General features: G+C 57.3%; 1 protein-coding gene across 1 annotated transcript; it reads right to left on the bottom strand.

Moving 5' to 3' along the window:
- Nucleotides 1-924: 924 nt before the first annotated feature.
- Nucleotides 925-17472, bottom strand: WNT11 (Wnt family member 11). Its single transcript, XM_047070066.1, has 5 exons — nucleotides 17390-17472; nucleotides 10002-10237; nucleotides 8097-8374; nucleotides 5059-5351; nucleotides 925-1099 (listed from the first exon to the last, which is right to left on the bottom strand). Exons 1-5 carry the CDS (start codon nucleotides 17470-17472, stop codon nucleotides 925-927), a joined length of 1065 nt encoding a protein of 354 aa, XP_046926022.1.
- Nucleotides 17473-23188: the final 5716 nt, after the last annotated feature.

Genomic DNA, 23188 nt, shown 5'->3' with positions numbered 1-23188 from the left:
CAGGTCTGACGACACAGCCAGGCTATGCGCGCCTGCATGTGTGTCCCAGAGGAACAAAGAATCTGCCAGCTGGGTTTATGTTTCAAGACGTCTGTCCTCGCCCTTGACCAAGAGATCTTACGGGGCGATCGGGGCCAGAGCCGGGGACTCGGGACATCAATCGGGAAGCCGCCTTGCCTGGAAATCCGAGAGTTCACCCCGCCAGCCCCAGGACCTTCTGAGTTCCCTTGTGGAGGTTACAAACCGCAGGGGCAGGCTGGGGTTCTCTCACCATTTATTCCATAGAGCTGTTTAAAAAGCTTATTTAAAATATAGATCATTATATATATTTATTTATATATATATATAAAATATATAAAGAGGAATTGAGGCGAGCCACCCCAAAGAAAAAGCTATGTTTTATAAATATTTCTGTAGCTCCCACATCCCAGAGGAAGAAAACAAAACAAAACAAAACAAAACAAAAAACATTTACAACCCAAGCTAGTGGTTCCATGTGGTATGCCCAGCAGGCTCAGACCCTGGGGTGGGCCGGGGGTCGTTGCAAGGGCTGGGCCTGCAGACATTCTGAGGAGGGCAGGCAGACCTCCCTTCCCGGGAGGCTGGTGTCTCCGGCTGCGAAAGGTCAAGTCCATGCCAGTCCTGCCCAACTCATACCCCTGGCTTCTTAGACGAGTCTGGAAGGCAGCAAGTGGGCACTCCCAGGCTCTGGCTGCCAGGTTATTTTTAATCTTGTCGGTTTCCTTTGATGTCCTGGCCCTCCTTCCAGAGCGGCCGGGCCTTCTGTTTCTGGCGGTTTCCAAGGGGAGGCAAAGCACAAGCCGCCTCCCATGCCTGGCATCTGGAATTCCCAAGAAAAACTCCACGGGGTGTCTCCGGGCCCCTGGCTGGGCCTCCACAAGTCCCCACGGGGTGGGCAGGGCCTCACTTGCAGACATAGCGCTCCACGGTGCGCTCACACCTACGGCAGGTGACGTAGCAGCACCAATGGTATTTGCAGTGGCACCGCTCGACCACGCGGTCCGTGTAGGGGTTGTAGCCGCGTCCGCAGCACATGAGGTCACAGCTGTCACTGCCGTGGGACGTCTTGTTGCACTGCCTGCGGTGGGAGGAAAGGGACAGCGGGTGAGCGCATGCTCCCAACCGGGCACCCGCAGGCTCCCCCTACCCGGCGGCTGCGTCCCTCTTGGAAGGTGTCTTGATCTTTGGGGAATTTTAGGTAATCCCCTTCCCTAAGAGTACTTCTCGCTTCTCCTTGTATTTCTAATAGGCATTTATCAAAACGAGAAATGATGGGCGTGTTTGTTTTCTTAGGGGTGTCTTTTTTTTCTTTTTCTATTTCTTCTAAATACTTGAAGGAGCCTCAAACCGCTCTGATAATCCTGTCTTCATATTTGATCTTTAATTATATTGTCCCAAATGTCAAGAACATTTTTACATTTAGAATCCCAAAGTAAGTTCTGGAAAAGACTAAATGGCACTGGATGCGAGGCAAAGTGAATATGTGGCACACTGTTCATCTAGAGGCAGGGTCTGTCAACCAGTGGCCCTGCGTGCCAGTCAGCAACCCCCCCCACCCCCGCCCCGCCACCGTATTTTATCTTCTAGGAGGCATGCGGGGTCCCTGGTCAGTGGAATTATCACACCCATTTTACAGATGGTAATGGGCTTAGCAAAGAGCAGAGCCCGTTCAAGTTCTCACAGGAATCTGTGGGGTCCTGAAACCAAATCTCTCACATGCTCCGCCTACCCTAAGGGCAGAGAATCCATAGGATTCCAGGGGCTGCATCTCTTTCTGAATCCCATTCCTGTGGGAGAAGGCAGTGAAGGCCCCTGTGGGACCCCCAATATCCAACTGCAGTTTGGCAGATCCTCTAGGTGGGCTCAGGCTAGCAGGGATGGGGGGCACGCAGGGCACGCAGCTGGGTCCCCACAGCCATGCGGACCCAGGAATCCTAGAATGTCCGGCATGGGCAAGTTCTAGAGCTGACCAAATTCAACCCTCTTATTTTCTGATGGGGAAACTGAGCCATGGAATGGAGAGGGAGCGTGCCCAGAGTCACACAGTGTGAGCATGGGGTCTGTAAGAGTTTGGGAAGGCTTCCTGGAGGAGGAGGGGTCATCTAGGCCGTTTCACAGAAGACCAGCAGAAATCTAAGATGGGGAGGAGGGAAAGGGAGTTGGGGGCAAAGAAAACAAACAGCCTGGGCAAAGGCGAAGGACCTGATCTAACCTAAGACGTGAGAACAGATGGAAGGGGTAGGGCTGGAGGTAGGGAGGCCGGGGAGGAGGCTAGGCAGCAGCTGAGAAAGAGAGGCCAAGACCTGTGCTGGGAAGGGGCCATGAGGTGGGAAGGAGGGAGCGCCTGAGGGAGAGTCAGGAGGTGACAGTGACCCGCATATGGGGGCTACAAGCAGTTCCGGGAAGGAAGAAACAGCAGGAAGAACACAATGCCCCAGAGCCAGACAGACCACGGTTCAAACCCCATCTCTGCCACTTACTGGCTGGGTGACTTAGGGCAAGTCACTTAACAAAGGTGACTTTGTTTAGTTATCAACACCATTAATGGCCCTCAGCCTTATCCTGGAGGCTTCTGGACAAAGGGTAGTAGGAAAAAGGAAGAGTTTAGTTTCATTTTTACTTCAGATCCCTGACATGCAATGTTTGAAACCTGGCCTCTAACCCTAGAATCAGTTGAGGTATGCAGTGATGCCTGAGAGAGGGGGTGGGGGTGAGTGGGGCTTGGAGAAAGATCCAGGGACCCAGGGCAGGTTTTATTAGCGCAGGGGCTGCTGGGAAAGACATGACAAGAGGGCCAGGGTTTGGAATACTGACTGCCAATGAGGTCTCAGTTCATCAAGCTGGCCTTGAGGAGGGCTGCAGAGCATTGTCCCCAGCTAGGGGGGGCAGCCTCTAGAGAGGTGCCACCCATGTACCTCTTTTTACAGTAACAAAGCCCATTTACCTCCACCCCTTGCACTCCTGAATCCCCTAACCTAGTAAAACTCACGTTCCCCCTCCTCCAGGAAGCCTTCCTTGATGTCCAGGCTGGGTCAGGGCACCTCTGGACTTCTCTCACCCTTGGGCTTTTCTCTGTTACAATCTGACCACTTGTCTCTCACCCTTCTGTGTGCCTGCCAGAGCCTCATGTAATAAATAGATGGGAAAAGCGTCTGTGGTTGTAAACTACTGAGATATTGGAGCTGTTTGTTACTGCAGAAAAAGCTGACTGATACAGATGTCCACAACAGCCCATCCTCAGAGGAACGGCGGAAAGCTGAGAGTGGCAGGAAGCCTGGTGGCAAGCGTGGCGAGGCATTCTGAGAAAGCCAGGGAGGCAGCTGGTGCTGCGGGATGGGGCCTCCTCATCAGTCGCTGTAGGGCAAGCCCGAGGGGCAGAGTGGGGGCACTGGGAAAGCGGAGCCCTGACAGCCTGGGAGATGGGAGATCGCCATTAGTGAGCCCTTCCCATGGGACTGACGCTGTCTAGCAGAGGAGGAGCTGCTCAGTAAGTGTGACAGGAGATTGTCGGCCACCCTCTGAGGGCTGTGGAACCCTGTGCATTATCAGAGGATGAGACTGAGCCTCACATGAGTGAAGAGATCTGCTCAAGGTCCTGCAGGTAGGAAGCCGCGGCAACTGGGTGGGAACTGTCCTACACACACACACACACACACACACACACACACAGATCCAAGGAGACCCTCTATTTGCTCTGGCCTTTCCCCAGCCTCTCTGGGCTCTAGAATCCTTTGCGCCATCCCACCCCCCACCCCCAACCCCATCCTCACCCCACCCACCCTGACTGCCTCAGACCAGACTCTCGCTCTTCCTGTCTCCCTGGCCTGACCCGGTTCCATCTTCACTCCACCCGACCCCCTCAATCTGGCCTCCAGATGGAAGCCGAGGCCTCCTCACAGAGCCTGCTGCCCTAGCCTGTGACGATGGAGCCCCCCAAACCAGCCCCCCTCTCCTGGAGACAGGAACGTGGGCTGCGGAGGAAGCAGATGCTGGCCGGGCACCAACTATGTGCCAGACACGTTCTCAGACACCCTCACTCTGGTTCAATATTCTTTTAACCCCGCAGAACACTAGTTTTGTGGAATGCTATTAGGGGCTCCTTAATAAAAAAGTTCCACAGCAAACACCTCTGGGAAACGTTGGCTTAGGCAGATTCTTTACTGTGGGATTCCTCCGAGCCTTTAAAATGTTCTCGTGCCTTGCAAGTCGCCAAAGAGAATTTCCCAATCATATTTGATTGCAGAACTGTTTCTATTACACCGTTTCAGGACTAACTTCCCCCGGAAGGTCTCTGGGAAATGCTGCTGCCCTGAATGCTCAGCAGCCCCGCCTGGCACACAGTAGGTCTGCAATCACCCCTGGGCCCCTTTCTTTCTCCTGTCCTAAGCCGGCTTCAGCAGCAGTGATGGGACCAGATGTAGGGACCCCAGCTCCAGCTGTTAAACTGGGGATCGGCGGGGGAGAGAGCTGGGGCCCGGGAGGTGGGTGCGTGCATGGCAGGGGAACGCGGGAGCATTGTCTCCACAGAATGCAGGCACGCTTTGCGCTCCTGCTGCCCTTCTGAAAAGCAGTTGCCCCGGCCCTGACCCGGCTCTGTGCAGACTGCCCGTGTGGCTGTGGGCTGGCTGCTGCCCCCTTGTGCCTCAGTTCCTTATCTGTCCAATGACCAGGTTACATGACATTCACCCTTCATTTATTCAGGTGACAAACGCTGAGGACCTGTCTTACGTGGGACAGCTTCTTTCTCGGTCATCGTCTCCCCCCATCTCCCCCACCAGGCGGAAGGAGGAAGCTCCCACCAGCCTCCACTCCCCAGGGGCCCCTGCCCGGGCAAGGTACACAAGAGCCACTCCCAGGAGCTCTGCTGCGGGCCCCTTGGACCCCGGCACCCCTGCTCAGCATTCCTGGGGCCACCTCCCTCAGCTGGGCAGGGACTCCACTCCCCCAAATGCCAGCTGAGCCCAGACTGTGTGCCTTGGGGTGGGGCACGTGCAGCCTAGCTGACCCTTTCCTGCCAGGGTGACAGCAGGCCCTTACCTGTCTTGCGTCCCATGGGAGCCCACCTTCTCGTTCTTCATGCAGAAGTCGGGCGAGCTCTGCAGATAGACAAGCTCCGAGTCCTTCACGGGCCTGATATCCAGGTCCTTGGGCACCAGGTGCTTGCGGGTGCCCATGGGCCGGTGCACCACCTTGGTGGCCGACAGGTAGCGGGTCTTGAGGTCAGAGGCCACATCCCGAAGCTCCTGCAGCCCCTTCCAGCAGGTGCGGATGGAGCAGGAGCCAGATACCCCGTGGCACTTACACTTCATTTCCAGAGAGGCGCGCAGAGCCTGCAGACAGGGGAGGGCGTCGGGCTGGGCGGCCAGAGCCCGCTGCCTGGCCTGTCCGGGGACCCTGCCCCCACTCCTCCGCATGCTGGGTGCTCTCAGGGAGTCATCGTCTGCTCTAGGCCTCAAGTGAGGGAGCTTTTGGCTCTAAAGCTGGGAGATGTCCCGGATTCTCAGCTCCTCCTCCCACGTGGGGGGCAGCGGGGAGGGACAGGAAGGGAGTGGCATCTGCAGGGACAGCAGATGCCAAGAGCTCTAACATATAACATGGCTTAATCACCACAACAGTCCTTCACAGGAGGTATTATTATTTTCCCCACTTTAAACAGAGGAAACAAAGGCTCAGAGCGGCCAAGCCCCAAGCTCAACGTTGCACAGCTAGAAAATCTGAGAGCTGGGATTTGAACTCAGGTCTGAGGGCAGTTGCAAAAGCCATGCCTGTTAATTGCTCCATGCTTTTCTCTTGCACAAAACTGGGATTCCCTAAATGCTTGCTGGGGAAAAAAAGGGAGAAAAGAGAAGGAAGGAAGGGCAAGGGAAGGAAGGGAGGAGGACAGTAAGAAGAGGCAGGAAGTAAGTGCATGGGGTGGGGAGGTACATTCCCTGGCCTGGCTGGCCTTTCCCCTCTGCTGCCTGGTGACCCTCAGCAAGCCCTCCACTGTTCAGCCCCTCTATCTTATATGTGCAGAGCACGCGCATAATCGCTACCTTCCAGGGAGGTCGCAAGGATGCAAAGAGAGGACGCATATGAAAGGGTTTCGTGAACTAACAAAAGTCAAATCAACACTGGTTTGAAAAATCAGTCTAATGCCTGTGGTGGAGGGGGGAGGTCTGGGCTCTGGGGCTCAGGGAACTCTAGCCCTGGCTTCAGAAGTGACTCTGTCCCATCATCCTCTTGTCCCATCAGCTTCCTCATGTGTACCTGAGGGGCATGAGTTAGATAGATGTCTTCTGCAGGCAGTTCAGTTTTGCGTTCTATTCCCTGCTCCTTTGCACACAGGACTTGGATCCCTGTGCCCGGGCCTGCCCTCCTGCCTGCCCTATGCAGAGCTGCAAGGCTTATGGGTCCCCTGGGCCTACCCCTGCCTTCAAATGATGGGGAAACTGAGGCACAGAGCCGGCAGAGACTTGCCCCAAATCATTCAGTGAGTTAGTGTGGGAGCTGGCCAAGGTCCCAGGGCTCCATCTCCTTCATCAGTGCCCGGTAGTGAAGAATGAGGGAGTCCACTGGGTCTAAAATCTGGACTTGGCCCAGCAAAGCCTGTGAAGAGCACAGGAATGAGATGAACCCAAATGCAGGGCATGCTCAACCTCCCAAGGGCATCGAGGTGCTTTTGAGTCATAAAGGAGAGGTAAGGTATGTTTAGTGCCTCAGCTTTGATGGGTGGGAAGGGGCCCAGAGTTTCCTGGTGCCCGCTGTGTGCCAGACACACAAGCCCTGTGGCCGGGAGAGGGGACTGGGTCCTTTTGCAGATGGTCCCAGGGAAACCAGCTCCTTGGCAACAGGGCCCCAGGGACAGGCCCGATGTGCCACGGCAGCTGAGTATCCTGTCCTGACTGCACCGGGGGAGCAGATGGCTGTGCTCCTGGATACACGAAGCTCAGGCCAGGCAGGGAGTAGGACTGAGACTGAGTTCCCAAGGATGGGGGCAGGCCCGCAGGGTTGGGAGACAGGAGCCCTGGGGCCCTGGCCAGGCTCTGCTATGGACCCACAGTGTCTCTTGGCCTCAGTTTCCCCAACTGTCCAAACATGGCCTGGACATCCCAGAATCCTTCTATAAGGGAGACCAATGAGAGAGGAAGGTGAGGACGTGGAAACCTCTGGACTTGGAGTCCATAGACCTGGGCTCCATCGCACCTGTGTCCTTAGCCAAGCCACCTAAGCTCTCTCTGCCTCACTGGCTGCCTCTGTGCAATGGGCCTGATGGGGCTGCAGGGAGGAGGCCATGAGATGCCATCTGCACCCGACTCTCCACCCTTCAGGCACCCAGCTCCCCGTGTGTAAGGGGGTAGCTGCACCTCCCCACAGGGGAGACTACGGGAGAGAAAACGCCCCAAGCACCACCTCAGTGCCTGGCACTCAGGTTAGTATAAAGTTGTTTTTTTCATTTTCAAAAAATAAAAAGGTCCATTCATTCATTTACGCATTCACCCCAACCTTCTGTGGAATGAGGTGAGGGATTAATGAAACACTGATCGTAACAAACGTTGAGGGGAAACTGAGTTTTGGACCTGGGCGGGAGTCCCTGTTAGAGCCAAGGAGACTACCCCTTAGGCTAAGGTTCTTGCCCCATGGCCCTCCCCATGCCTCCTCCCATACCCAGCCTCGGCTCAGGACCCCACAGGAGGAGCCTGAGGAACACAGCTGATGGGGACTGAAGAGCACCGACCCAGCCCATTTTATAGATAGAAACAACTGAGCCCGGAGAGGAAGTGACTTGCCCAACGTCACACAGCTAGTCTAGTGCCAGAGCCAAGATGGGAACTCAGAGCTCCTGACTCCTAGCTCAGAGTCCCTTCTGCTCCACTAATATTCTCAACTCAAACCCCGGTGGACCCCCTAGAGGAGGAGGAGCCAGGCAAGCCCCAAGCGGCTAGAGAGGGGAGAGAGAGCCGGGGGAGGCCGGGAGCACTCAACGTGGGTGGATCGGGCCCATCCCCCCCCCTCCATCAGGGCACACTGGGTGGCCCTTTCCTGGCCACCTGGCATAGGCACAACCATCTGGGGTGGGTGGGGTGGGTGGTTACCTGTCTCCCCACTTCACTGTTGTGTAGACGCATCAGTTTATTGGCTTGGGATCCTGTTTTTTTCACCTTCATAGGAGCATCGGAAAACTTGGCCCCCATGAGGAGCCCGTAGCTGAGGTTGTCCGCACATCCTCCCCAGCGGTTCCCGGGCCCGGGTGGCTCACCTGGGACAGGGCCGCAGGAGCAGCCGGGCAGGTCGCCGGAGGTGCAGGCCCGGGCGATGGCGTGGCTGATGGCGGCCGCCGACAGCGCATACACGAAGGCTGACTCCCGGGTCCCTGTGGGGAGGTGCTGGGTCAGCTCGGGGTGGGGGGGTGGGGGGAAGGGGGCTGGCCGGGGGACAGGGCACAGGACCCCACCCAGGCCTGAGGGCCTCCTCCTGGGCCCCTGCCTGCCTCTGTGGGGCCAGCCGGGCACAGAGGCTGCCACCAGATGGAGGACAGCACCAGGGACATTAATCTATCGCCAGTCCATTCTCCCACACATACACCAGTTGATTTGTGCACTCATCACAAACTCACCCTCATTCCCAGAGGCTGGCAAAGCCCACACACCCACAGGCACCCTTGCTCCCACACACTCACCATTCCGGATCTCCCCCTACATCCCTGCACTCAGTGTTAGGGGCTACTCCTCAAAGAACTCACAACTCAAGGGGCAGACAAGTGTGCAAAGAGCCTGCTGTAGGTTGAAATGTGTCCCCCTAAAAGATATAGTCAAGTCCTGGCCCCTGGTACCTGTGAACATGACCTGATTTAGAAACACGGCCTTTGCAGGTGTAATGGAACTCAGATGAGGTCATACTGGGTCAGGGTGGGCCCTAATCCAATGACTGGCATCCTTATAGGAAGGGGGGAGTTCTGGATACAGAGACACAGAGGCAGGGATTAAAGTGATGTATCTCCAGGCCAAGGAACACTGAGGCTGGGGACAGTCACCGAAAGCTAAGAAGAGGCAAGAAAGAATCCTCTCCGGGGCTGTCAGAGGGAGCACAGCCCTGCTGGTATCTTGGTTTCAGGCTTCCAGCCTCCAGAACTCTGGGACAATACAGTTTCGTTGTCTGAAGCCCCGTTTGTGGGACCTTGTCACAGCATCCTGGAAAAACTAATACGGAGCCCAATGTGCCTCTGCCGTAGGGGGTCCTAGCTTCAGGTCCACACAAGTCACCTCCCCTTCTCAAGCCTCAGTTTCCTTAACTGTAGAATGGAAATGATAATACCTCCCTCACAGGATCGCTCTAGAGTTCCCATAATTCGGGAAGGAAGGAAGCTTTGTCAAGTGCTATACAATCCTCAGCTGTTGCCACGCGGGAGGAGAGATTAGATCCACTGGGGCACTTTGGCCATCAAAAGGCTCTTGACTGTACATAGGACCCCCAAGTCCACCCCGCAAGCCACCTGCTCCAGAAAGTGGAGTTCCTATATCACTCTGCGCATCTCACAGCATCCTCAGTCTAGAATTCCCTCGGTCTAGAATTACCTTGTGGCACACCTGTCTGCCCGGTGGTGGCTTTCCTGTCTTGTCACATACGCCCCTCCCAAGAGCCTCCTCGGCCTCGTTCATCCTTCCCTTTATGCATTAGGTACACAGGCATCTGTGCCACCATTTCAGGCTCCCCTGCAACTCGTATATTCACTCACTATATGTTTATTCATTCATCAGTTCATGCCTGGATACCGGTATCTATGATTAATTCATCCACCCGCCCATCCACGTCTGTTTTCTTCTGTGCATCCATCCATCACCCACCTCTTCACTCATCCACCCATCACACAGCCATCAACATCCACCCATCCGTCCATGAATTCACCCACCTATCTAAACACACATATATTGATGCCTGAATTCATCTTTCCCCACCTGCACGCATTCCGTGGGCCCTAGCAGCCCCCGCCGGCCCCCTACCTCTCTCCAGGTCAAGCAGGTAGTTGGGGGCAAGCTCGATGGAGGAGCAGTTCCAGCGCATGTCCGCGAAGGCCCTGCGGCAGGCCTTCATGACCTCGCGGGCGGCGTGCACGATGGTGTGCATGAGCTCCAGGTTACTGCGGCACAGCTGCACCTGCGCAGATACCAACCCCTCCAGCTGCTTGCAGTGCTGCGTCTGGTTCAGCGCGAGGGCCGCCGGGGTCTTGGACAGCGCCCTGCACACCACCGAAGGGCAACAACCAAGAGAAGGAAAGACAGAGCGTGAGGGGCCACGTTGCCTACACCTGCCCTACTGCTCCCAGCCCTGGCGCAATGAATGGGTTCAGGGGCCTTTGCTGGAAAGAGTTTGGAAACTAAGAGGCAAAGACCTGGCCCCAGCAGAGCAATGGCTCCCCCTTCCGTTCCCTGTGACCTTGGGCACATCGTTGTCCCTCTCTGGGCCAGGGCCTCATTCATAATGCAGGATCATGACCTCCATCCTACCTACACTTTACTGTAATTATATTAACAATAAACAGTTTCACAGCCCACAAAGTGTGCACACCCACGGCTTTATTTAGCTCTCACACGGCTGTGAATTATTACTCTTTATTTAACATTCATTCGACCCTGAACACCAAATGGGCCAGACACTGTGCTAAACGCTAGATTATTACAATCACTATCATAATAATACACACTATTAATTGAGCGCTTACTAGATGCACATATGAGTTAGGAGCTTACCATACATTGCTTCATTTAATTATTAAACTACTTATTAGGCTGTAAAATTCCACACACATGCTTGGGATTTATTAAAGGATAAAACAGCCACTCAATTTTGCAATAAATGGGACTAAGTCATTCACTTGCTGTGTGCCCTTCGATAAATCACTGTCCCTTTTCTGGGCTTCAGTGTCCGTACCTGTAAAGTGTATTTCCCAGAATGTGTTCCAGTGAGACACTGAAAGAAGGGATCCATGGTGAAGCACATTTGGGGAACATGTTCTACTATGTTTCCCTTTGGAGAGTAATTAATTTGCATTTGCATTTTAAAGGCCCTGAGAAGTCCCAAGCAACACAACAGGTTTGGTTTTGTTTAACTCTGGAGTCCTTGCTGAGCACAAAGCCCTTTGTTTGAGAGGCACTGACCTCATCCATGCTTTGGGAAATGCTGGCCTGAGGGTCCCTTTGAACCTGGTGATGTTATAGGACTGAAGAGCTTCCCAGATCCTGGTTCTAGGCACTGGGACTGCAAGGCTCTAGGACCAGGGTCATGGGTCCACATTTGTGCCAGGCCTTCTCCGAGGAGCAGGCTGCATCAGGCAACACCTCCTCTGAGCGCAGGGTAGAGGGACCCCAACAGCCTTAAAGGGTTCTGCATAGACTTATCCCCTGCCCCAGAGCCAGCTGGCCCTCAGCAACCCAGCAGAGACCCTGGAGGAACCGGGGACAAGGATGGGCCAATCTGCAGCCACAGTGCTGTGGGCCCTGCTTGCTGCGAGCCCCACGGTCTTCACCCAGGGTCAGGGCTGAGACCTGGTGAGGCCGAGATCCGGAACCCCTGCCCCGACATCCTAAGGGAGGTAGCACCTTGCTAAAGAACAGCACATGCCAGGGTAGACTCCTGGATGTGTCATTCCCTTTGTGACCTTGAACAAGTCTCTTGGCCTCTCCTAGCCCAGCAACCTCTCAGCGTTACCTGGGGGAGTAACTCTGTGAGCCTCATGAGTTCTGCCCAGGGCTGACACAGCTGGTCAGTGCCCAGTAAGGAAAGTTACTACAATCACGGCCTTGGTGGTCTTTTCCTTCCTGTACCCACTTAGTCACAGCCAAGGGCTGCCTCAAACCTGGTCCCCTAAGCCCTCTCCAGCCTCTTGTCCTCGTCCCCGGCGTGCCTTAATATCTGGCCATACCAGACTCCTGGCTTCTCTAACAGGGACGGCCCTGCTACCATGTGTTTGCCCAGGCTTTTCCTGATGCCAGGAATGCCTTTCCCCTTGCTCTTGTACCTAAATGAATAAATGAACTTGATCTACTTGTGGAAGAAATATTTACTAAGCACCAGCTCTTTCTGGACTCATTTGATAATGAACATGACACAGATCCTTTCCTCAAGGAGCCCCTAGTCTAATGGCTACACAGGCCTTTCAACAGTAATAAGGCAATGACCCAAATGTTCCAGCTCATGGGCTGGCCTAGGGAAGAGCCCAGGCTTAGGGCACAGCTGTGTGACATGGGTAAATTACCCAACCTCTCTGGGCCTCATGGTCCTCATCTGTTATAAGAAAATGATAATTTTTTTTTTAAATGTTTATTTATTTTGAGAGAGAGAGAGAGAAAGAGGGAGTGAGCCAGCAGGGGAGGGGCAGAGAGAAAGGGAGAGAGAATCCCAAGCAGGCTCCGCGTTGTCTGAGCTCATTTTGTCATTTTGGGGGCTCAGTCGGTTAGGCAACCGACTCTTGATTTTGGCTCAGGCCATGATCTCACAGTTTGTGGGATCGAGCCCTGCCTTGAGCTTGACTTCTGTATCATAACATATGTAAAACATTTTGAACATCCATAAGCGGGATGGCCTCTGCTTATTGCCAGGTGAATCTTGGACCAAAGGGGGTCAGAGGGGTTCTAGCTCCAGCACTGCCCTCTATCTGCTGTATAATCTCGGGCGAATTGCTGTACCTCTCTGAGCATCACCTACAAAATGGGAACTCCTAGACGTCTCGGAGGGCCCAAGAGAGAAAATAGGTGCTATATTAAGTCCTAATAAGTTAGTCTGTTCCCCCCTGCCTCTCACTTCGCCATGTCCCACCCCTCCTACAACTCCAAAGTACAGAAGTCTTCCCAGAGGCCTGGGAAGCCGACCCAGGACAAGTGGGCATGCCCTGATGTGATGTCTGCAGTCCGGGTGGCACAAGCCAGCCCTGAGATCGATTGTGGGTATCTCAGGCAGTCTTGCCTCACTGTTACCCCTGGTCCGTCCCCGTCCTCCCAACTGTGAGCAGGGAAATGTCTGGCGTGCCTGGGTGCAGATCTTAGGCCTGTTTGCTTGAGCTAAAGCGAGCCATCTGGTCCTCCCTGGCCCTCTGAGCCACTGAGGCCTGTCTATGCCAGGTCACCTCAGGGAACCTCCAGGCGGAATCCTCATAGCCCATCCTGGGTGAGGTGTGGCCACACAGAGGCGGACGTCATCCACACAGCCTGTTTCTTGGTTGGTCCAGCCCCTCCACCTGTGCTTAGCAAACACCATGCACACACTACCCCATGTAGGCACAGCACTCCCCACTCGGCAGAATCTCTCGCCCCATCCACTTCTCACAGCACCCCGAGGGGGCAGCCTGGGAGATTACACCCCCCCACACACACTTTGTACAGAGGAGGACACAGGGACAGCTCTGGTACCCGGATGCTCGGTCTCCTCCCGACACCATCTTCCCGCAGACCTGGCCTCTCCTTCCCGGGTCCCCTCTCTGCCGGGCTGGGGGCTGTCAACACTCAGCCTGTCCTGAGCCCACTCTGCCCTTCATCCTTGCCCAGATTTCTTCCTTCCCCTCTGAGCCAGTCTGCAGTTTCACAACAGGAAGGATTATATGATGTATGCAAGAAAATGCCCCGCACGGTACGAGGTACGCAGTGGGCACTCAAGCGGTGTGGCTGCGTTCTGGGTCTTTTCCCTGGGTTCCTGCTCCAGCCAAGAAGTGGACAATGTAGGCCCAGCCTTTCCCTGGGGAGCTCAGCTCTGGCTCCCTATGCAACCCTATACTGTGGCTAAGGGAGGGGAGCTCTGTGCCCCTGCTGCCCGAGGACCTGGGCCACTCAGGGTGTCAGTCTGTCCAGTTCTGGAGTCAATAAGCCTCCGCCTCCCCAGCCGGCGGTGAGAGGAGGTACTACAAGGGACAGCCCAGTGAGGACGCTCCCAGATGAGGCCCAGACTGCCAAGGAGGGCAGAGGACAGATAGGAAGAGGTCTGCAGATCCCTGGTGGGCCAGGGGCGGCTGGAGAGAGTGATGTGCACAGAGCGGCCAGCCGCAGCGTGCAGGCCGGGAGACCAGGAGGCAGGAGGCAGCGGATTCCACTCCTGAGGAGGGCAATGCGGTCATCTGGTAATTAGTGGTAATGACCGTTTCTAACTAAGTCCCCCTCGGGGAGGTAATCAAGGATTATGGTGGGAGGCGGGGGAGTTGCCCATCTGGACATCTCCTCCGGCTTGCCTCGCTGCAGCAGACCCCTAATTGAAAACATTTTGGTATATCTGGGGATGAGGGTATGGGGGGAGAGGGTGGAAGAGAGGACAGGAGGGAACAGAGTTCACAAGCAAGGCCTGTGCCAAGGTGTCACTGCAGTGGCTGAGGTCTCTCTCATCTGGGAGTCGAGGGTCCTCCTGGGAGTGGTTGGGGGTTGGGGGGCAGAGACCTGGGTTTCAGCTCCAGCTCAGTTGCTGCACCCAACCTCGGGTAAGTCACTGGCCCTTGCTGGGCCCCCGTATCCTCATCTCATTGTGCAAGTGGGGACACAGAGGCCCAGAGATGGGCAGGGCTTGCCCAGACATGTCCCCAGCCAATCAGGCAGAGCCAAGCTAGAACCCAGGCCTCCCAGATCCCAGGACACCTCTCATTCCCATTTTTGAGATGAGGAAACGGAGACTCAGAGAGGCCGAAGCGATTGATATGCCTGAGGCGTGGCTCGAGGCTAGCGAACTGGCAAGGCTCAGGCTGAGTCCCAGGTCCCCAACAGGTGGACATTCTGGGCCACCGAGCCACATCTGGTTTTAGTTCTTAGGTCAGAGACCCTTTTCATCTTCGGTCCCCTTTCCAAAGCCCAGGGTAGCAGGACCCCGGGGACAACCCCAGGACAGCTGAGTCTCCTGCGTGAGTCACCCCACAGTACACTTCCCTATTCCCAACTGTCCTGGGGCTCCCTGAGACCAAGAAGCCACAGAGCCAGACAGCCTCACTCCACATCCTGCCTCTGCTGCTGTGACACCCTGTGAGTTAGAGACCCCGTGCCTCCATTTCTTTTTCTGTTTAATGGGGGTGATAGCAGAACCCACGTCCTATGGTTCATTGTTTCAAATGAACAATATCCATAAAGCACTTAGAACAGTGCTTGGCCACACACACACACACACACACACACACACTGCATAACCTCCACTCCTGCCTCCCCCTATATCTTCAGCTCCAGCAGGAGTTTAACCACTAACAAGGGGTTTGGCCGAATGGAGCTCATCTGCCCAGGGTTCTGGTCCCACAGCCACCATTAACTAGCTGCGTGATCTTGGGCCAGTTACTGAACCTCTCTGTACCTTAGATTCCTCATTTGTAAAATGGTAGCGATAAGAATATCACCTATTTCGTGGGACTATTATCAAAATTAAGTGACTAAAGCTCCTGGAACAGAGACGGGATTTACTAGCAGGCTCCAATAATTCTTGGTTTCTCTGTTTCCCCACATGCACCGTCCTGCCTCTCTGCTTTTGTCCCTGCTCTTTCCTCCCGCCTAGATGCTTGCTCTGCACTCCATCCTTGGCCATCAAAATCCTACCTATCCTTTGAAGCCCAGCCCAAAGCCACCTTCCTTAGATGGGCCTAACGGCTCCTCCCCTGGGCCCCCACACTCCCTTTCCCAGGACACAGCCCAAAGTCCACTTTGTATTTGTACATGTCCATTTCCCCCAAGAGGCTAGGAGCTCCTGTAAGGCAGACACCCAGTTGTATCCATTTTCGTGGCAGCCGGGGCTGTGCAGTGGGAACAGCATGGATGTTGGGCTTAGCCAGCCATCTGTTCCAGGCCCCACGTGGCCACCTGCCAGCGTGGGGGCTTGTGCAAGTCACACATCGTCAGGGCCTCAGCATTCCCGCTGTGGCGCAGGAATGCCAGCCGTGTCCCCCCGCAACGCTCTAGAGGCAAGCCTGGTTCTTGGCTTCTGCCGCTCCTAGTGCTCTTTGGCAAATCCTTCCATGCCCCAGACCTCAGCTGCCCTATCTGTAAAATGGTGTGGCAGGTGAGGAGGGTTGGGACTCTCTGATCAGAGGGTCCCACCAACTGGCGCCGTGCCAGGTACTGGCAGTAGAAGGTGGCTGACGCCTCACACAACTAATCAGAAGCAGCAGCGAAGAGCCGCTAAGCCTACGCTTCTCCTTGCCAACAAGAGATGCCAGAAGATGGGGTTACCCTCCTGGATCACCAATTAATCGATAACTCAGCCCCAGGGGGGGCAGCGCCAGTGACCTCAGGACTGTTTGCTGGCGGCCCAGCCACTATCGCCCTGTCTTGCAGCTAATCCACGAAACTTCCTCATAGCCCCTCCCCAGCCCCCATAATCTGTCCCTGCCTCTCTTATCTGCATGGCTGGCTCCCCACCCCCGTCTCCAGACCTGTCCTGTCCTGGATGTCCGCACCACTCAGGGAGTCCCTCCACCCAAAGTGCCCTCCTCCCCACAGCCCTCACCCACCAAACTCCCAGAAACTCCTCAAGCCAGACCCAGGCTCACCACTGCGGAAAAATCATCCCAGGGTCCCAAGTATGTGCCCCCCACCAGGTGGTCTCCCCCCCTCCTCTGGGCCCCCACAACACCACCTTGGTCACTCCTAGGGCACTTGGAGTTATTTACGGCCTGGGCTTATCTCTTCCAGCCCGGAGGGCAGCTCCTCCAGGAAGGGGCTGGGTTTTACTCCTCTCCACGCCCCCCCCACCCCCACCCTGCACCGCCCACAGCCCTGCACAGAGCAGGCACTCCCTTCTACTGGATGGAAGAGAGCCTCCCTCTCCCACCCACCCAGCCATTAATAATTTCTATCTAAAGGAATACCCTTCACATGTGCAGAGCATCTGACAGTTTACAAAGTTCTTTCATGAGCCGCTTCTCATCTGATCTAAGTGAGGTAGAGGCTCTCCCCCTCCGACAGAGGACACTGAGGCTCCCAGAAGTTGAGTGACACTTCCCCCAAGGTCACCCAGGTGGAGGGGTCAGTACTGTTTGAGAATCTTCAGCGAAGGTCAGGAGACTGACAAGGAAACACGATATTGAACAGGCCCCCCGTGCGGGCCACAGACCCTCTTGACTGGGGCCCTTGACCACGCTTTTTCCATCTGCCCCTGTGGAGGCCTTGCGCAACCCTCAGCTGCACAGGACAAGGCAATTCTGTCGTTCTCCACGCCCTGTCTCGCTCCTGCCTCACAACCCTCCGGGAGGTAAGGACAATATTTTACAGAGTAGAAAAAGGAGGCTTAAGAAGAGTGACTTGCCCACGACCCCCAAACCAACTTCGGCTCCCGGGTCTTGGGCACGCTCACCCGATCCCCAGGGGGGGCCCCTGAACGTTAGCCGCCACCCCCAGCCGCGGGTCCCAGAGCCCGGCTGCATAGACGCGGGGTCCCTACTTACAGCCATTTGATGCCGTAGCACACGCCGGTCTGGAGCGCCAGGGCGAAGAGCAGCGCCTCGCAGACTCGCGGCCGCGCCCTCATGGTCGCGCGGCACGCGCGCTCGGGGGTCGCACCCTCGAGGAGCTGCACCGAAGTCCCGCCGCGGGCACCGCCACCGCCGATCTTCCAGCGAGCACGCCGCCTGCAGTCGGGGAGAGCGGAGGCGGCGGGTTAAGGCGGAGCGCAGGGCGGGGGCTGCGGGTGGGGGGGGGGCGTTTTATTCAAATTACAAAGGAGGGGTCGGACCCGGGAGGCCGAGCGCGCGGCGGGCGTCGCCTCCCGCCCCGCACAGCCCGGGACGCGGCCGGCGTCTGGCTCAAATTAGGTGTCGCCCGAGCGCGGCCGAGGGCGTGTCCATCTAGCGCGGCTCCCGGTCTGGGACCCGGGCTGCGGACTGGCAGGGAAGCTGGCGACCGGACCAGAGACGGCGAGAGGGAGGAAGCCGGTCAGAGACCGAGGCTGAAAGACACCGAGGCAGAGGGAGCCCCGGGACACACTGACCAGGAGGGACCGAAAGGAGAGGAGGAAGGGAGTCACGGCGGAGGCCGAGGGCGCGCAAGAGGGCAGATCTGCCAGGCCCAGGATCTGCGTTATCTCCAAATATTAATTACTAGTTAGTAGGGGCTTGGCAATTCTCCTTTCCCGCTGAGTTTTCTCCCCTGTAAACTAGGGACACAACGGTGATTCAGACACAATTCGCGTTTATAAAGTTCACCTAACATGATCGCATTTGCTCCTCCCAGCAGCCCTGCGAGACAGGTGCCCTCACTGCCCCCATCTCACAGATAAGGAATCTGCGGCCCGGTGATGTGGAAACGGCATTGTTCACCCAGTCAGCCGCAGGTCCGTGCCCCGTGTGCTATTCCCACGTCTACCCAGATGTCCCGTGAGCTCGCGAATGGTCAGAAGACTAGGAAATGGGGGGGGGGGGAGGTTACTGTGGGTATCAGTGAAGGGGGGGATGAGAAATGAAATGGCAGAGGTCTTTGTACAGTGGTTCCCGAGTCTCCAAGTCCCCGTCTAGCGGCCCCCTTTTGGAGTGCCAGGCGGTGCCCAGGCCCAAGCCAACGCGGGACAGCCTGGCCAACGCTAAGCAGTAGAGCGCACTGGGCCGGCGCGATGCCGCCTCTGGCCACCAGGGGGCGACCTAGCGCCGCGGAGCAACTGTTACCGCGCCCGCAGGTCTCAGGGCTGCTCCTTGGGGCTTTTTTCTTTTTCTTCTCCATCTTTTTTTTTTTTTTTTTTTGGTCTTCCCTCTCTTCGTCCTCACCTCATTAACTCCCTTCCCAGCTTCTCCCAAATTTACCAACACCTGGCATTCTCTCGGAGACAAAAGCAGCCCCAGCCCCTCTCCCCTGGAGAGGAACAAAGACAAAGAGATTCCTTTCTAAAGGGCTTGGGGAGTTGGAAAAAGAAGGCACCCGCCTTACAGGGGGCGCTTGAGAAGGAAGGGGACGTTCTCATCTGGCTGTGTGAGCTTGGGCGAGCCCTCCACCATCCCCAGGCTCAGTTTCCCTTCATAAAACAAGGGACTGAACTTGACCGTGCGTCTCCTGAAGTCTTTCAAGCCTCGCAGGAGCTTGGGGGTCTTTAAGTTCCCCTCTGCCTGAGTTTACACTGTTACGAATACCTGTATAGTGTGTGCGTCTCCGTGTGTGCCTTAAGCACCCGCAAGATTTGAAACCGCACTGTTTCCTGGAGCCTTGCGGCATAACGCAGAAGAAAGCAGGGAGAAAACCCTGAATTACGTGTCTTTTTCCTCCTTCGCAGTGTCCCGCTAGGCGCCTAACTCGGAGACGCTCACTACAAACGTGCCGAGTCCAAGGCTAGCGGTCTCAGCGGGGTTCTCAGTGTAACTGAGCCCCCTCCTCCCACCCAGCCTGCATCCAAACCCTTTGTCTTACTGACCATGAAAGTTTACCACACTCTTGAGAATGAGAAGTATATAGGCTGGATATGGGGGGAGAGATGAAAACTCCAGTCACTGTCTCTTTTTTTCCCCCCACCCGGTCCCGAAGTGTGGACTCTCCCCCCGCCCCCACCAGGCACCCAGCATTCCAGAGTGGGGAGGAGGAAGGGGCTGCACGCGAACAGAGGAGAGTACAGACTCACAGCGGGAGATCCATGTCCAGCTCAACTCTCCCAAAGAGGAGGGGCCGCCCCGGTCACAGCAAATGGGGACCCAGGCCTACAGTTACTCCAGGCTCTTTCTGAGAGTCCCCGGTGGTCCCGGCCTTCTCCCTCCACTGCCCCAATACGTTGGTGGGAGAGGCAGCGCCTGGCCTGGCCTCTGAGTCCTGACGGATTATAACTGTCCCGTGTAAGAACGTCCGGGACAGAGGCGCCTGCCTCTAGGTCACCCTCAGCCTGCACCCCGAGGGTCAGGGCACACTCGCCTCGCGGAGCCCGCTGCCCGCCAGGGGGCGCTACGCCGGGGCTCGAGGTGGGATCCGCTGCTGCCTCCCGCGCAGTGGGACTTTGGGCAAGTCCCCTTTTCTTCCTGGGCCCCGGTGTCCCCGTCTAGGGATGGGACGAGGCGTAGAGTAAGTACCCTCTCAGTGCTGGTTGTTCTGTAAGACATTCACTTGTCGCGGTCAGCCCGGAACTGCTCGACCCCTTGCTTCAGGCCCAGAGCGGAGCCTCCCTTGGGACCTGGAGCTTAGTGGGCCCGCGTCAAAGCGCAGTGTCTTGGGAGAGACAGACAGGCTGTCCCTTCCTCCCCGCGCTGGCGTTAAGGGCCAAGCTACCCCGCTAGCAGAGGGCGAGAGAGGTGGTCTCCCGGGCTGTGCACCGTGAGCTCAGTAGCCACAGTCAGGCTCCAACAGGTGGTTATAGGGCCTGAGCTCTGGAAGTCCTTGCAAACGCCGCTGCCAGGGCGGCCGCCCCTCTGAGCCAAGCCAGCTGGGCTACGCCGAGCTTCCCTTCCCGGGATGAGCCCGCACTGGACCGGGAGCGGGCTGGGCGCTCCGGGCCGGGTGTCTACGCCGCGCGTCAGGTCGGCGCGGGCCGGGCCTGAAGCCTCGGGCTGCGCAGCTGGCAGAGCCGACCTTGCGAGCCGGTGACGCCAAGCGACCGCTTCAAGGTTACCTGCGACGCGGAGCTAGGCCGGGCCCGCAACCCGGGTTTGACCCCAGCCGCGCGAGTCTTGCGAAATCTGTCTGCTCGGCTGCGGACGATGCGCCGAGTTACCCGCGAGACTGGTTATTTTGGAAGTGGGAAGGGTGGGGTGGGAGTACTCCGGGCACCTCCCGCCACCCCTCTGGAGCCAGACCCTGAGAGCCTAAGGATCCTGTGGTCATGGAGGCACCTCAGCACCAGAAGGTGGGAGTTGTGGTGCCCGTGCGCGAGCTCAGCCAGATGTCCGAGGCGGCTCCAGATGTGCCTCCGGTCCCGGGACAGGACTCTCCTCCTCCCCCGCCCTCCCCCCCCCCCCAGCCTGGAGCTCAGGTCTGTAAACAAAGTCCTGGTTCTCTCCTCTCCCGTGCCGCTTCTGGGAGTCGGTCTCCAGGCTAGGCGTCCGCCCCCACTCCCCAATTTGGTACGAGCCGCGGTAGTCGTCTGCCTTTGGCCACCCTCTCCCGCCCCGCCACACACGCCCTGTGCCCTGCCTCACTATCCAAGTCTCCCACCCCCGGGATGGCTCGGGCATGACCTCATTCGCGCTCCGACTGGGAGGGAGAGGGTCTAATCCCGGGAACGGGGCCGGGGAGGCTGGCAGCGGCCCGCACAATCGGAACAACCCACCTCCAGCATACAGGCCGGGAAAGCCAGCGCCCCCAGGCCCCTGCGGGGCTGCTATCCTCCCAGGGATTCCTCGGAGAACCGCAGAGGGGAGGTGTGGAGGAGGCCTCGATGTGCTCACCCGGGAGTCGGTGCCCTACGGGGTCGCGCCGTCCCCCTCGGACTCAAACGCCCCCGCCCTAGCAGGTCCCCGCTGAGCACCCGAGTGCCGCCGGCGGCCACTGCTCACCTCCTGGGGCGCTCGCCGGGCGCGCACCGAGTGCCCTGCCGCCCGGGCCGGCCGGGGAGCGGCGAGCGCGGCCCCCAGCGGACCCGAGCGCTCTCCGGGCTGGGCAGGCGGCGAGGGCGCCCTCTTCCCGAAGCGGCCGCAGCAGGACGCCCGGGATCCCCGCGAACGGCGGCCGGCTCGGGTCCCGCGAGGACTGTAGCACGGACTCGGGCTGCTGGGGGCTGCGCTGGGCTCTCGGGGCCTGCGCTCGCCCGCTCGCAGGAGCTCTCCTTCTCGAGCTGCACGGTCTCCGGCGCGGTCCGCCCCAACTGCTTTATAAGGCGCGGGCAGTAGCTTTGATCCGCCCACGTCAGCGCGCCGAAACCCCACAGGGTGGCTCCTGCCGCGCGCGGGGGGCGGGGGCGGGGTCCCCGCGGACGCCACGGACCCGCGGCGCCAGCGGCGCAGAGGACTTCGCACCCTGTCGAGTTACAAAGGGGGGCACTTACTAACTGTAGCCGGTGTTTAATAAGCGTGCCTGCTGCGAGCCTACGGCGGACCTGCGGCGCGTGGGACCCGGGTAGGACAGGTTTCTAACCCTCGCAGCCAGCCGAGCGAGGCACCTCAACCAGTCTGGTTTGACAGAGGAGGAAGCCACCGCTCAAGGAGAAGTCCCACTTAAGTCTCGGCCGGGAGCCTGGCGGACATCCCTGGGGGGGGTGGGGGGGTTGCAGCTCGGGTGCTTTAGGCGACCCAGTACGTCCCAGCTCCGGAGAGCTGCGTTGGCGTCCCAGTAAGTCCTTTGAGGGGGTTATTTCTCGAGTCCTCTGATTCCACTTCTGGAAAAGGGATCAGCCATTCTGAGCTCTCCGCGGAGAAAGGAAGAGAGGGCGCCCTGCTCTGTGAAGAGCTGTAAACGTTAGGCACCAGAAAGCAGGCGTTCCAGCCTCTGGGATGACCGTTGGGGAGTTTTCTGGACACCTTGCCTCCTGTCCCCACGGAGCTACCGGCTGAGAACTGGGTTTTAGAAACTAGAAAGAACTACAGAGTTTGCTCCCTGCCCAGCATAGACCTGGGCTGCGGCTCCGGTTGTGTTTCTGAGGCAACTGTCCCAAGACTGGTGAGGTGAGTGTCCATCCCTCTCCCCACACACACCTTGACCTTTCTGGCTGATGGTACACCCCCCCCTCCCATTTCTAACTTGCTGGGCAACTTCAGGTTGCCATGGCTTCTGTCTGCCCCCACCCCGGGGGCCTCAGTCCCAAGCATAATCTCAAGGATAATCAAGTTCATTAGCAGAAGGGAAGCATAGACTTAGTGAAGAGGGGTTTGCCTCAGGTCCCTAAAACACCATTCCCCCCGTTCTTTGCAGCTGCCCATGAAGTGGCACCCATAAGCTGCCCTAGCCTGCCTGCAGGTACCTCCATATACATACACACCTCTGGGCCCACGAAGCCCACTGCAGGTTCTCGGCCATACAGAATACTCCCTGCACGTGGACAGCCAGTCCCCCTTGCACACAGGGCTGGGACACATCACCCCACAAATGGTCAGAACACATTCAGGAGATACTTGCACACACCATAGGCCCACACACATTCAGGAGCACACACAAGTGACATGGCCATATCCATCTGCAAGATGAGGCCAAACCCTGTGCCCCCACCAAGTTCATGCACAGAGATGTGCTTCCATGCACTCCTGCATAGAGTCATAGGCATGTCCTTGTGAACACGTGCTGGGACACCCAGTCTCCTCTCCTAGAGCATCAGGGTCAGTAAAAACTGTGGGAGACTAGGGGTTATAAAA

The sequence above is a fragment of the Lynx rufus genome, unplaced genomic scaffold, assembly GCF_022079265.1.
Source record: "Lynx rufus isolate CCGP_SWC_20201006 ecotype Redwood Valley unplaced genomic scaffold, mLynRuf1.p SCAF_9, whole genome shotgun sequence".
In the NCBI taxonomy this organism is placed as follows: Eukaryota; Metazoa; Chordata; class Mammalia; order Carnivora; family Felidae; genus Lynx; species Lynx rufus.
The sequence above is the reverse complement of the archived record's forward strand: the minus strand, read 5'-3'. Positions and strand labels throughout refer to the sequence as shown.